Source organism: Urocitellus parryii, chromosome 7 (genome assembly GCF_045843805.1).
Source record: "Urocitellus parryii isolate mUroPar1 chromosome 7, mUroPar1.hap1, whole genome shotgun sequence".
Classification (NCBI taxonomy): Eukaryota; Metazoa; Chordata; class Mammalia; order Rodentia; family Sciuridae; genus Urocitellus; species Urocitellus parryii.
Window position 1 is genome coordinate 169231088 of NC_135537.1, and position 15707 is coordinate 169246794.

The 15707-nt window shown below is 38.1% G+C and overlaps 1 protein-coding gene across 6 annotated transcripts in view; it reads right to left on the reverse strand.

The window, feature by feature from the left end:
* Strada (STE20 related adaptor alpha) overlaps positions 1-15321 on the reverse strand; it is a 33612-nt gene extending 18291 nt beyond the window's left edge. The window contains exons 1-4 of one of the 6 annotated variants that reach the window (XM_026402269.2): positions 15210-15318; positions 7056-7106; positions 4784-4841; positions 1708-1736 (exon numbers count right to left, since the gene is read on the reverse strand). In XM_026402269.2, coding sequence (XP_026258054.1) covers positions 1708-1736; positions 4784-4841; positions 7056-7067 — 99 coding nt within the window. In that variant the 5' untranslated portion in view covers positions 7068-7106; positions 15210-15318. Of the gene's footprint in view, positions 1-1707; positions 1737-4783; positions 4842-7031; positions 7107-15209 lie in introns of those variants that run through there. The other 5 variants (XM_026402268.2, XM_077800562.1, XM_026402271.2 and 2 more) reach the window with 5 other exon arrangements.
* Positions 15322-15707: the final 386 nt, after the last annotated feature.

The following is a 15707-nucleotide window of genomic DNA, read 5'->3' on the forward strand; positions in this document are numbered from 1 at the left end:
AGCTAAGTGACAAAGTAACCTTGTGTTCAATTCCCATTACCCTCCCCTTCAAAAAAAAGAAAAAGAAAAAGAAAGGCAGTTCTTTGTTTTGTACCAGAATTGAACCTAGGAATGCTTAACCACTGAATTACATCCACACTTCTTTTTACTTTTTATTTTGAAACAGGGTCTCTCCTGCCTCAGCCTCCTGAGTCACTAGGATTATAGTGCCACTACACCCAGCACAAAAGCAATATTATGAAAGGAAGATGTCTGGTTTGATATTGACACAAGAAAGGGAAGTTAGTTCATTATACTATTTGAGTCTTAAAAAAAGGTCTAAATCAATAAAAAGAATGAAATATTTAGCCTATTGTGTTTAAATGCAGCATGCATAGTTTTATTAGTATGATGTATAATCTCAAGCTGTTCAGGCAAATAAACCAATACTATTAAGATCTTCTTAGTTTCCTATACCATGAAAAACATTTTATTCATTTCCAAGTATTTGAAAAATATATAAAGTCAGATGTGGTGGCCCACATCTATAATCCTAGTTATTCTGGAGGCTCAGAAAGAATGATCACAAGTTGGAAACCAGCCTAGCAACTTAGCATACCCTATCTCAAAATAAAAAAGGTTTGGGGATGTAGCACAGTGGTAAAGTACCCCAGGTTCAAACCCCAGTACTGTAAAAAAGGAAAATACATAAACTACTGACATCTAGAAATGACCATACAATGATAACTTTGTTTAAACAGTTTAAAACAAAATACAATAAAGCATACAAAGACAATACTCATGAAATGCTTCCAAATGAACACATTCAACTTTCCATAGGTTTCACCCAGGATAGCTTCTGGCATAACACTGACAGATCTGAATATATAAAAATTATATACAACTGGCATAGTACTCTGGAAAAAAAATCATCCTACAAGAGAACTTTTTGGGTCTCCTGAATAGAAAGTATTTGGATCTGGTAGAGAAGTGCTCCTGACAGCCTCCATGAGCACAGTCAAAGCTTTAATCAGAGAAATTCCAAGTCACCACCATCATTCTTCATTCAACCTTGGGGCTACCTGCAAAAGGTACAAGAGTCTGTAATCCTTACTGAGTTAGAACTCTACTTAGACTGTTTCTTAAAGACACTGACTCACATTTTCCAAAGCAGCCTGGTACACTGCACTCATCTGGTGCTATTTATTTAGGTAAAATAAACCAGAAGAGGAGGAAGCAGAGCAAATCTTGCAGTTTTTGCCAATAGAAAAAGCAAATTATAAGTTTTGAAATTTTTAATTTTGGCTTTATTTTTTAAGGTAGGAGACTTGACTTATAATCTAGACAGAGATTTATATTATTTTCAAGGACTGTAATCTATTATTAATAGACTAAGATTGGAGAATTTAGTATCACCAGCCAGAATTCAGACTGGAGAAACTTATTTTGGGGGCGGTGGGGGGTGGACAATTAGGAGGGTGGTTAGGAAGAGAACTTAATATCAGAAGAGAAAAAAAGTGTCTGAGACATTTTCACTCTTCGAACTGTACATCAAAGTCCTTCCAGGGTGAAACCTGAATCCCCACAAGTAAAAGAAATATACTACAAATAAAGCTCAAAGATAGAGAGGCAGAAACTTAACATAATAAGCCAACAAAACACACAAACTTTCACAATAAGTCATCTTCATGCAACAGCCATGGTGCGAGAGCCTAGAAAATCACTTACTTTTCTCCGAGTGTCACCCGGAGGCTGCTCTGGAGTAAAGAAATTGATTGTTGGCATTTTGTTGTTTAGCAAAAGACACACCCACATTCAGAACAGCATTACTGCACTTAGGACTACATTTATTAATAGAATCCACTTAAAAGTCATTACAGCAAAACTGCCTGCAGCGCTACAAACACACACACAGAGTGAAAATGCTACAGCTAGACAGGATTTTAAACACAAATCTTTCACTCTTCAAAACTTGGCAAGGCTACTACTCTATGGGTATTCTTTACTGGGTATGACTCAATTGCCACAGTTCTGTCATACATTTACTTGTCATCAGCACACAATGAATCTTTGAATTGGCTGGTTTCAGTCTTATACTAAACTAAAAAGTTATTTTCTTTTCGTTTCTTTCTTTCTTCTTCTTCTTCTTTTGTTTTTTTCCTTTTCATGGTATTGAGAATCAAACCCAGGGTGTAGCACATGTTAGACAATTGCTCTACCACTATATCTGCACTCCAAAAATTAATTTTAAAGTCAGAGATGGTTGGCTATTTCCTAGGAAGTATAGGGTCTAGAAAACAATGTTTGTTTTCAAAGTAAAAAGTACTTTAATACAGAAGCACATGTATGAAGGGTAATTTCTGATTTTGATTCTACAAAGTTAGATATATTCTCTTTTCAATGCAAATAAAGCAAGGGCTTTTTATCACTCTGCTATTCAGTGAAAATGAACAAATTATAGGACAACTGAAATAATTTTCTGCTTTTCTTTTTTAAAATTTTTTAATATTTATTTTTTAGTTTTCGGTGGACACAACATCTTTATTTTATTTTTATGTGGTGCTGAGGATCGAACTCAGCGCCCTGCGCATGCCAGGCGAGCACCCTACCGCTTGAGCCACATCCCCAGCCCAATTTTCTGCTTTTCAATTAGACAAATTCTGTACGTGTTTTTGATTTTTCCCATTTCATACAAGTGAAAAAAAATCATTCAAGTGGGAGCTAGGATTACAGCTTAGTGGTAGAGGGCTTGCCTAGCATGCATGATCTCCTGGGTTCGATCACCAGCTTGGGGAAAACAATCATTAAACGTTTTGAACTACAAAGTACTCAGGTAATATACAATGCCATTATCTTAAATTATACAGTTTTAAATATCTTAAACAAAATCGAGGAATAAGTCTAGTCACCAAGAAAAATGCTTCTCATAAGATATATTAGAGCATCTAACTATATTACTAGACATTGCATTAGATATCAGTTTTCTGGTATACAGACAACAGAAAGAGTTGCTTAAGTCAGAGTGTCCAAGGTAAAAAGCCAGGTGAATGGATTAAAATAAATCTAATTCAACCTTCCAGAGTAGAAGGCAATTTTGAGATTGTATGAGACTTGGTAACACAGAATTCATCAGGCTATAAGAAAAACCTTTTCCTATTCCTTAGATCAGAAACTAAGGCATAGTCAAAAGACAACAAGAGCTCCAACACTTAAGACACTAAATACCAAACTCATTCATTTAAGTCACTATACTAGAATATTGTAACTAATTCATTGTAAATTACACTTGCAAACTGATTTTCATTAATGTCAACGTTAACTTTATTTTTATTTTGGGGGGGATGTGCTGGGTATTGAACCCAGGGGATGCTCTACCACTAAGCTATTTTCCTCAGCCCCTTTTTATTTTTTACTTTGAGACAGGGTGTCACTAAATTGCTGAGGCTGGCCTTGAACTTGGGATCCATCTGCCTCAGCCTCCACAAGTCACTGGTATTACAGGTAAGCACCACAACATCTGGCCTAATGTTTACTTTTATTTTTATTTATTTATTTTAAATATTTTTTTTTTAGTTGTAGATGGACACAGTATCTTTATTTTATTTGTTTATTTTTATGTGGTGCCAGGGACTGAACCCAGTGCTTCACGCATTCTGGGCCAAAACCCCGGCTCCCAATGTTTACTTTTAAACAATTTTATAACCATTAATTATTGGAAGAAAATGAGAATCAGACCAGAATGTAATGTTTTTTTTCCATTAATCTTTCCTTTACTGTGTAGCTAATTTCTACTCTTTGTAACTCACACAAAAAAAGAATAAATTCTCATTTGTCTGAAACAACACTTTGACAAAGTTCACAAATAATACTATTTCAGAATTTCTTTGAGATGCCTTATGAAAAATTAATAGGTACCACCTAGTAACAAACACGTTTCAATTTCCAATTATTTAACCTATTTGGGGATAATGTGAACCAATGCACTCAATCTGATAACCTGTTTCTTTTGCTATTAGAACCTAAGAGATTATCTTGATATTCACACATAAAAAATGGGGCTCTACTACTATTATTTTTATAGAAAGCAATTTTTTTTGCCCTAAATTAAAATTATCATTGCACAGAAGGCTCACTTAGCACAAATGGCCAAAGAATAATGCCTCAGTCTATTAAACCTCAAAGTTGCAAATATACTTTACTTCTGAAATCTACATTTAGGATAGTTGATATTTTTGCCCTGATAGATTTTCTCTAATACTCTAAGTCTCATAATTTCTACCACAAAAAAAAAAAATGCCTCAACTAAATGGATCAGTAAAACCAGAACTTTTATGTTATTGCTACCTTTATTGGGAACCATCATTTTATTTTTAGAATCTTCAATGGTATAGAATTTTAAATATCTTTTTTTCTTTTAAGAATATGTACTTCAGGGGCTGGGGATATAGCTCAGTTGGCAGAGTGCTTGCCTTGCATGCACAAGGCCCTGGGTTCAATCCCCAACACCATAAATAAATAAATAAATAGATAGATAAATAAATAAATAAAGTACTTCAATAGGACAAACACTTAGGAAAAAAACTTATCTGCCTTTAAGTAAATACTATACTGGCTTTCTAACAATCAAGACAGGTCAAGGACAATTGTCAGACTAGATCTCAAATCTTTGGGAAGTAATACACTCAAAAAGGAGCCAAATAAATCTTGCACTGAGAATTGCTAATTTATATATAAACTGACTTAATCATTTAAAGGATAGTGATGTTTATCCTGAAGTGATGGCTAAGTGTCATACCGTACTTACCTCCAAATAGTTCCAAATCTCTTAAGCCCTCAACAATGAACTTTTCCGAGACCCACCGCTAAAGAGGAAAACCCCAAAGAGAATTAGTATTTCTTCCAAGCCAGAACAAATTAGCTATCAGCCTTTAGAAAGACAAACAAAACCACAACTACAAAACAACAACAACAACAACCAGAATCATGCAGTATAGTTAGGATACATTTCTATAGAAGTTTGAAAGAATCTTGAAATCAGCTAAAAACAATAGACTAATTCCTTTCTCAATTCCTCTTTACCTAATATTAGGTAAAAGGTCAACTAATCCTAAAATCTGAGAGATGATAAATATATATTACTACTAATGAAATATGCCTTTGTCTTTCCTATATGTAAAAAGTACATTTTCTTCCATCTTACTCATTCTATAGCTATCTATTTACAGATGACTTGAATCATTAATGCCAATCTGAAAAGTGTTACTGGAATCAAAACATAGAAAACAAAAATGAAACAATAGCTCTTCACAAGCCTCCATTAGTTTGCAAAGGAAACACAGTAAGTTGCATATTCTTTTATCCACTGGGGTTTCTGAAGACATCCAAGCTTACATTGTCTACTATTTTCCCAAGGACCAAACTAGCAGGATCACTCTATGGTTTGCTTTACTGGCCCACTTCAAGTGAGCATTAGATTTCCATTATACTGATCAGTGGTTTCACTTGGTTAAAATGGAGAAGTAGTTCGTATTTAAAAGCAATGGAATTAAAGATTGTATTTCACTTAAAGACTAGTGTTAAAGTTTGGCATGGAAGCATTCTTTCCGCTGAGCAGAGTTTAGGCTAAGGAGAGAGATACTTTTTCTTCTTAATTAACACCAATGTTTAGTCTTTACAAAAATAAATTATTCTTATATACATAAACATAAAAGAAAAAGAGCTAGACTTGGTGGTACACCTCTATAATACCAGTGATTCTGGAAGCTGAGGCAGGATCACAAGTTTGAGGTCAGCCTCAGTAATTTACTAAGACCCTGTCTCAAAGTAAAAAAAAGGGTTTGGGGAATGTAGAGTACCCCTGGGTTCAATTCCCATTAGTGGGAAAAAAAAAAAGATTAACATTCTGAAATAAGTTACATAACATGGATTGTGAAACTATAAAATTATTCTTTGTCCTTCTCTAAATCATTTTTCCAATTTAAAAAATAACACCATAAATAAATTTAATATAAATAGAACTTATATGCACTATACCACAAAATATAATTTGTTTTAATAAAAAGTAAAATCATGTCTCATACCATTTATACACTGTTAAATTTTTTAGATAATTACTACTGTATTCAGAAGTTAAGTACTTAATAATAAACAAAAGAGGATACTCTTGAGGAATTATGAGAGCTTATAAAGACTTAAATTCAATATTTGTTCTTGAACCTATTTTAGTCTAGAAAGTTTTAAGGTATAGTAAGTTTTTCATGTGGACTTTTAAAGTCTTCAGTTAATAATAATGATTATACTTATAAAAAAGTGTCCCAGTAATTGCAATTTGATACTTATTTATTTTTTTTGAGATGGAGTCTATCTATGTGTTGTCCAGGTTGAAATCAAGAGTTCAAAAAATCCTCCTGCCTCAGCCTCCCAAGTAGCTGGGATTATTATGAATCACCTCACCTGGCTATAATTTGATACTAATTTTAAAAACACATTAACCCATTTAAAAAAAAAAAAACAGGAAAAGATAGATCGTTAACAATATCTACATTGAAAAATAGTATCTACTTTAAGTCATTTAGCTTATAAGTGATATTTATTCATAAATATGACACTATCTTCCTTCTTTTTTTGGTACCAGGGATTAAACTCAGGGACACTCAACCACTAAGCCACATCCCCAGCCCTATTTTGTATTTTATTTAGAGACAGGGTCTCACTGAGTTGCTTAGTTCTTGGATTTGCCAAGGCTGGCTTTGAACTCACTATCCTCCTGTCTCAACCTCCTGAGCTGCTGGGATTATAGATGTGTGCCACCGCATCCAGCTCACACTTTCTTATTTTTTTCCCATTAGACAGGCTGGCAGTACATACTGTGTCTCTTGCCTGCAAGTTCTTCTCTCAGGAGTAAAGATTACAACATCTACCTTACTTCCTACATTCCTCACTTCTGCATGATTCTGAGCATCACACAAAAAACCCACCTATGACATCTGCCAAAACACCTTTTATTTTTTAAACAAGAAAACTAGTAAAGTCAGAAAAATGGAAACACTCACCCTAATTCTCTCTGGTTTACTTACAAGAAAAGACATGAGTTCTTAATATGTAGATCTATTTTCAAAAACTTAAACCTAAAAGGAAAACAGAAATAGGTTGAATTAGTCAAATATCCTTTCATAGAAATATCTTTTGAGGGGCTGGGATTGTGGCTCAGCGGTAAAGCACTCACTTAGCATGTGCAAGGCCCTGGGTTCGATCTTCAACACCACATAAAAAATAAAATAAAGATAAAAAAAAAAAGAAATATCTTTTGACTAACAAAAACTTACACTAGATCTATAAGTTGCTAGCTTCTAAGTATTTGTTTAGAGAAATTTTGAGTGACAATAAACTTGGATATACTTTGGTCAAGTACATCTTGAAACTCTAAAATTTCTTTCTTTCTTTTCTTCTTCTTTTTTTTAATACTGAGGACTGAACACAGGGGTACTTTACCAATGAGCTACATTTCCAATCCTTTTTATTTTTTATTTTGAGATAGGGTTTTGCTAAATTGCTGAGGCTGGCCTAGAACTTGCAATCCTCTGCCTCAGACTCCCAAATCACTGGGATTATAGTCCTACGCCATCATGCCTGGCTGAAATTCTGCAGTTGCTATGAGAAAAGAGAAGCCAGTTATTATTTGGTTTTCTCTAATTTTTAAATTTCTCTTGACCCAATCTCCCACTTACCTGTTTCCAGAAGGAATTACCTTCAATTCTTTTGGCTATTTATTTTCTTTTTATCACCACCTTAAATAATGTCTATATGACTATGACTTATCCGTCTTAGACATTAACCTACTAACTTCTTATCATGGTAGATGAAAACTAAGTTCTATTCACCTTCCTCAACCCTACTTACTGCCCTCAATCTCCCAACATCGTTCTAATATAATTTTTTATTAAATTAACGATTCATAGTCAAAAGTTTCCAAGAAGTTTTGCTCTTTCTTGAATGTATCTTCTCTCCACTATCCCATCTTATTTGATCTGTCAGTCATAGTTTAAAAATTTATATCCAGAATGGCTAAAAACATAATGCACCATGACCAAGTAGGGTTTATCTCAGGAAAGAAAGACTGATTTAACATTCAAAATGAATAAATTAACCAGGCACAGCGGTTATGCCTGTTAATTCCAGTGGCTCAGGAGGCTGAGACAGGTCAGCCTCAGTAACTTAGTGAAAACCTGTCTCAAAATTTAAAAAAAGGGCTGGGGATGTAGCTCAGTGGTAGAACACCTCTGGACTTGATCCCCAAAACAACAATAATAAAAAAAAAAAAACAAGAATTAATATATAAAAAAGTGGTTTTTTAGTTGCTGATAAAGAAAGAATAATTTTAAGGAATCAAAAAAATAATCAGCCAATGCAGTAATGCATACCTATAATCCCAGTAATTTGGGGGGCTGAGGCAGAAGAATTGCAAGTTCAAGACCAGCCTGGGCAACTTAGTGGGCCCCTGTCTTAAAATAATTAAATTAAATTAAATCTTAAAAGGTCGGGATGTTGGCCTGGGGTTATGGCTCAGTGGTAGAGCGCTTGCCTAGCACTGTAAGGCCCTGGGTTTGATTCTCAGCACTGCATATAAATAAATAAAATAAAGGTCTATTGACAACTAAAAAAATAAAATAAAATAAAATGGGGGAGGTGGGGATGTAGTTCAGTGGTAGAATGTCCTGAGTTCAAGCCCCAGTACTGCCAAAAATAAATAAATAAAATAGTAATTTAATTTTACCTTATTAACTAAGTAAATGAGAAAATACAATCATCTCAACAGATGAAGAAAAAGCATCTGACAAAATTCAACAACAATTCACAATTTTTTTAAAATTTCATTTCAAGCCTGGCATCATGGTACATACCTCTCATTTCAGCTACTTGGGAGGCTAAGGCAGAAGAACCATAAGTTCAAGAGACCTTCTCTCAAAATAAGATAAAGAAAGAGCTGGGGGTGCAGCTCAGTGGTAAAACACTTGCCTACCATGTGTGAGGCCCTGGGTACAAGGCCCAATACTGTAAATAAATAAATAAATAGATAGATAGATAGCAGGATCAATCCACTTGACCTTGAATGGCAAGGTTAACACAATGGAACTATAGTGAAGAATACCACTTGGCTCTTTAGTGAACAATGCTTAAAAAATTATAATAATTCATTATTAGCTTTCAAGTTTTAGAATGGAATGACAAAGCATGATGCTTAATTATAGTTATAGAACAGAATTGGAATGTCTTTGAGTTTGATAATATGAAGGGAAAGGTTTGGTTGACAGAGATGTGAGATAAAAGGGGAAGAGAGTAAGAGGAATGACTAGCGAAGCTAACATACTTCTTTCCAAGGAGACCACTGCTTTTATTAGCTCATTGTACCATTATCTTTAAAACTGCATGCATGTGTTTTCTTTGATACAGTTAATAAAAACATATATATATACACTTGAGATGGCTGAGAGAAGCTCTACCTAAGGACTAAGAGTATACATTACATAAATGTTAAAGGATTTTCCTAGTTCATTTTTTACAAATAAACTTTGTATAACATTAAAATCATTATGCTGAGCCAGGCATGATGTGTACAACTATAATCCCAGCATCAGATGGCAAATTCAAGGCCATCCTGAGCAATTTAGAGACACTGTCTCAAAATTTTAAAAACGGCGGGGACGGCGGGGAATGTAACTCAGTAAAAGAGCACTCCTGGGATCAATCTCTAGTGCAAACACATGCACGCGCACACATGTTAGTTTACACCATAAAACATGAGCAAAGGAATATCCTAGTGAACAGATACAGATAGCTTCCTTTCTTTAGCAATATTACTACTGGACAGACACAGAAACAGTTCTGTTTATTCTGCAGTGCTGGAGATTGAATACAAGGCCTCACACATGCTAGGCAAGCACTTTACCATTAAGCTATACCCATCCCAGAAATAACTTCATTACTTAAAAGCAGATTTAAATGATATTTAAAAGATTCTACTGGTATTCAAGGCTATGAATATCCTGAAGAAAAGTGAAAAGGAGGCCTGTCTTGACCAGCATGACTAAATCCTATACACTTTCCACAAACTATCTCTAAGTATTAGCACTAGAATAATGTGATATTTACATTAAGAGCACTAATAGAAAGAATAACTATTATGGATAAGCTTGTACACTTAGACTGGGTGTGGCACCTCTAGCTAATCTTAAAGACACAGAGTGTATGCTGAGGGACGGGACTCAAAGGATAACCACACAGTTTCATCATCCTTAAATGTGTACATCCTCTGACAGGGCCCTGGTGCCTGGCCTTAGCAACTCAAAAAGATATGACACATTCCTGGAAAGTAAGGAGCTTATAAATTAGTGGTAGAAACAAATAGTAGGACAGGGAAATGTATAAGTAGAAATTAGCAATGGGTAACTTCTTATAGAGTTCAGCAAAGAGGAAGAATGCTATCAACTGTAGTGAACCCTGGAACGTCAAACAGGACTTCAAAAAAGTGGGAATTCTGCTACACATGCCTGTCATTCCATCTACTAGGAGGCTGAGGCAAGAGGACCCCTAATTCAAGGCCTGAGTAACTTAGTAAAACTGTTTCAAAAATAAAATTTAAAAAAGCTGGGCAGGGGCTGGGGATGTGGCTCAAGCGCTCGCCTGGCATGCGTGCGGCCCGGGTTCGATCCTCAGCACCACATACAAAGATATTGTGTCCGCCGAAAAAAACTAAAAAATAAATGTTAAAAAAATAAAAAATAAAAAAAAAAAATTTAAAAGCTGGGCATGGTGGCACATGCCTGTAATCCCAGTGGCTTGGGAAGTTGAGGCAAGAGGATGGTGAGTTCAAAGCCAGCCTCAACAAAATAGAGGCATTAAGCCACTTAGTGAGACTCTGTCTCTAAATAAAATACAAAATACACTGAGGATGTGGCTCAGTGGTCGAGTGCCCCTGAGTTCAATCCCCAATAATAAATAAAATAAAAAGGCCTGGGGATGTAGCTTAGTGGTAAAGCACTCCCAGGTTCAATCCCCAGTACTGGAAAGGAAAAGAGAATGAATAAACATGGGAATTCCAAGCCAGAACTAGCATAAGCTCCTGGTTTATTTAATGCTTATGTTGTCCTGTCTACAGGTGTGTGTCTTCCAGTTTCTACAATAGTACCTGCCATACTGCAAACACCTTGCATGTACTCTCCAATTAACGTGAGGGCAGTTACAGAAGCAGAATACCACATATATGAGGACAATCTATAGGCCTTCAATGCATGCTGGAGTATGGATTTTATTCAGCAGGCAGTAGGAAGCCACTGTAGGTTTTGAACAGAAAGATGACAAACGTGTAACAGTGGTATAAAACAGTGTCTCTCAAACTTTATTGTGTATGCAAATCATGTAGGGGTTTTACTAAAATGCAAATTTTGTTTCAGAATGAGGCCTGCCAGTTCTAACCTGCTCCCAGGTGGTAGTAATGCTGATATGTGGATCATCACATTGACTAACATTTGAGAAATCTTGTTTCAAAAAACATTCTAAAGAATGTTCTGCACAAGAATGGGGAAGGGGAGAGGTAAAAATAACTCAGAGAAGCCAGTGTGGTGGTACAACACTTAATCCCAGTGACTCTAGAGGGAGAGGCAGGAAGACTGTAAATTCAAAACCAGCCTAGGAAAACTCAGCAAAACCCTAAGCAACTTAGCGAGACCCTGTCTAAAAAAAGGGGGGTGGAGGGGCTGGGAATGTAGCTCAGTGGTAAGCACCCCTGGGTTTAATCCCCAGTACCGAGAAAGAGAGAGATGAGCCAAGTGCAGTGACATGTCAGTAACTCTAGCTATGCAGGAGGCTGAGACAAGAAGGATCACAAAATTGAGGCCAGCCTAGACAACTTAGCAAGACCTTGGCTCAAAATATAAACAGAAGGACTGGGGTGTAGCTCAGAGACCTCTGGGTTCAATCCCCAGTATTGCCCCCACCTCCAAAAAAAAAAAAAAAAAACAAGAAAGAAAAGAGAGATGAACAGGGGAGCAGGAAGAATAAAGAAATTATAAAGTAATTTAGAAAGGACACCATCATTTAGCCCATTCCCTACACTTTGGAGAATATGTTTTACAAGATCCTGGATATATGGTTATCTAATCTCTATGTGAAAACTTGCCATGCCAGAGACTTAGCACCTTATCGGGGAGCCCATCCTACCTATAGACAACTGATCATTCCAATTTTTTTTTTCTTTTTGAGTCTGCACCCAAGTGATTGGGAAAGAAATAGTGTTTCAAAGACAGGAATAGAAAAGTTCAGAGTAGAAGTAGTTTGGGTGTAGGGCTGGGATTGTGGTTCAGTGGTAGAGTGCTCGCCTAGCATGCATGAGGCACTGGGTTCCAACCTCAGCACCATATAAAAGCAAAATAATATGTCCACCTAAAAACTAAAGATACATAAATAAATAATTTTTTTAAAGTAGTTTGGGTGTAAAGATGAATTCAAGTTCTTATTTTTGAGGGGTGGAAGGGGTACCAGGGATTGAACTCAGGGGCACTCAACAACTTAGCCACATCCTCAGCCCTATTTTGTATTTTACTTAGAGACAGGGATTCACCGAGTTGCTTAGTGCCTTGCTAAATTGCTGAACTGGCTTTGAACTCAAGATCCTCCTGCCTCAGCCTGCTGAGCCACTGGGATTACAGGTGTGTACCACTGCATCGGGCTGAATTCAAGTTCTTAAATCATACTGAGGCTAAACAGATAGATATATATTACAGGAATAAATAGGTTGTAGTATTCACTTAGAAAAATAGGACAGATGATTGAAAGGTTAGAGATGACTACATGGACTTAGGGGGTCAGCAGCTGAAGCTGTGAGAGTGACTGAAATTCACCAAAGGAGAAAATAATCAGAGAAAAGCAGAAGGATGGGAAACAAGAATTGAGAAGGAACACTTTTAGGGTAAGGCCCTTGAAAAGAAAGAAATGAAGCCCAAAGGAAATGCTTGAGATATCCTACTTCCCCTATGGGACCACCTCCTGTCCTCAATCTGGCTAACTTTGTCCTGTCCCTCTGTACTCACTTCAGGTATCCTGTGCTATAGGAAGTAGCAAACATTTATAGCAAACTTACTATGTACCAGACACTAAATGTTTTGCAGACATCAGCTCACATTAAATATTACCATGCTGCATTTTATAGTTTGGGAAATTAAGGTTCAGGAAAACTTTAGTTCAAAGTCACATAGCCAAATGATAAAGGACTAATGAAATCTGTTCCAAAGCTTGTGATGTTAAAAATCACAGTGAGAGCAAAACCTAGGCTGAAGCTCAAGACTGGGTGTGCAAAGATAAAATGACATCAACTGATTAGCAAAAAGTGGCTGACCAGCTACCAAATGGTACAGAAAAAAACATTTTTTTTAGTTGTCAGTGGACCTTTATTTAATTTATTTATTTATGTATTATATGTCGTGCTGAGGACTGAACCCAGTGCCTCACAATGCTAGGCAAGCGCTCTACCACAGAGCCATAGTCCCAGCCCCAGAAAGAATTTATTTACTGATTATTTTTTCCTTTATTCTCTATTTTTGTCACTGGTTCTGAAACTTCCTCCATATCTGGGATCACAAAACACTGAATTTGAGCCAGAATACCTCTAGGAAACTGGGTTAAAGAGTGTGCAACAGGCCAGGTGTTGTGGCACATGCCTGTAATCCCAGAGGCTGGGGAGGCTGAGGCAGGGGAATAACAAGTTCAAAGCCAGCCTCAGAAACCGGGGAGGCACTAATCAACTCAGTGAGACTCTGTCTCTAAATAAAATACAAAATAGGGCTGGGGATGTGGCTCAGTGGTTGAGTGCCTCTGAGTTCAATCTTGGTACAAAAAAAGAAAAAAAAAAAAAGTGTGTAACAGATTTGACCAATTCAGCAGAGTAACTAATATGTGAAATAATAAGCTCCTGACATAAAGCAGATATCAAATTTGAATTCTCCATCAACTTTCTGGTAAAAGTCTTTGGTGTGTCTAGAAAGTATAATCAGTCCTTGAAGAGAAATGTCTGACCCAGGTGTGGTTGCACACACCTACAATCCAGCTACTGTGGAAGGTGAGGAGGCCAGCCTCCTCAGCAACTTAACAAGACCTTCTCTTAAAATGAAAAAAAAAATAAAATAAGAAGACTTGGGTCAATGGCAGAGTGCCCTGGGTACCAAATTCCAAGTACAAAAAAAGAAAAGAATAAAAAAAAAATGTGTACAGATTGGAAGACGGTTCTACTTCAACATATCGCCTTAAGAAGACCAACTCCAACGGCTTTTCCTGTATGTGTGTGTGGGGAGGGTCAAATTAAAATATATATGCTAGGATCTTTGCAAAAGCTGGGCGTACAGTTAGTTCCCTATTTCCTGAAAACTAAGAACAATTTTATTTAACCTATCCCCTGCCCTCCTGCTCATTCCCCTCACCCCAGGTCCCCACCTCCGACCTCAAAACTACTGTGGATGTTTAAAATATTCTTTAAAAAAGTAAAAAGAAGCCGGGAACAGTGGGCACGCCTGTAATCCCATTGGTTTGGGAGGCTGAGACCGGAATGCGAGTTCAAATCCAGCCTCAGCAACTTACCGAGACCCTGTCTCGAAATAAAATTTTAAAAAGGGCTGGGGATGTGGCTTAGTGGTAAAGTGCCCCTGGGTTCAATCCCTGGTACCCCCCCAAACCAAAACTAAACCAAGTAAAAAACTAAAAGGACAATGATCATCCCTCTTCGTTTTGGCCGATTCGGGGAGCCGCCCGGATCTTGTGTCCTTAATGGGGGCTTGACTCGCTGCTTGTCCTGCCTCGGAAGAGATTCTGGTGTGGGACGGAGCACCAGGATCTGCTGCTACTTTGCAGAACAAAAATGAGCAGGACAAAAATGATATTTGGCCTTATGTTCCCCACCTGGAACCCGTGGTGGAGAGGTAAATGGGAAGGGAAGGCGGGAGTTCGCTTCTCCTAATCCGCAACTCCGCTCCGGCGTCTCCCGGTCGGGCCCAAGCCTATTCTACTCTCGGGCAGCGGCCCCTCATTTCGGGAACCCAGGACGCGGGTTAAAAGGGGCCGGCGGAAGGCGAGGGAGAGCAGGGATGGCCACTTTGGCCAAGGCCCGCCCCTGAGGAGATGGAATCGGTATCTGGGCGAGAAGGACTGGTCCGGGGAGCGCACCAGGCGGCCCCGCCACCCAGTACCTGGTCCTGGAGTTAGAGCGCAGTCCCGACTCGGTCTCAGCTCCGCCTCCTCAGTTTTGTGGCCGCGCCGCCGCCAGGCCGGTTGTTGGGAGGGAGACACGCAACGTGCCATGCGCAGTCGAGGGACCCGGGGAGGCCGGTCGAGCTCCGCCCCGCCCCCGGCGGGTGGGGAAGCTCCGCCCCGGCCTGGCCCGGCCCTAGTTGAGTAGGCGAGGACGCTCCGCCCCTCCCCGGAAGTAGCGCACCTCCCCTTTACGGAAGCTCCGCCCCGGCGCGCGTTAGTAGGAATCACTGCCTGCTTGCCTTGGTTTCCGCTGGTACTGTGATCTCCTAGGAGCTGTAACTCCGAAGTCTGTTCCTAGGTTCCCTGTTGCCCCTTTCCGCGCAGTGCCTGAGGGTATTCCGTTAGGAGGAGGGTCCGTTTCCCCAAGTGTGTGAAATAAAAGACATACCTGGTTATTTGTGCGACCTACAGGGTCCGAAAAGACCCCGGCCCCC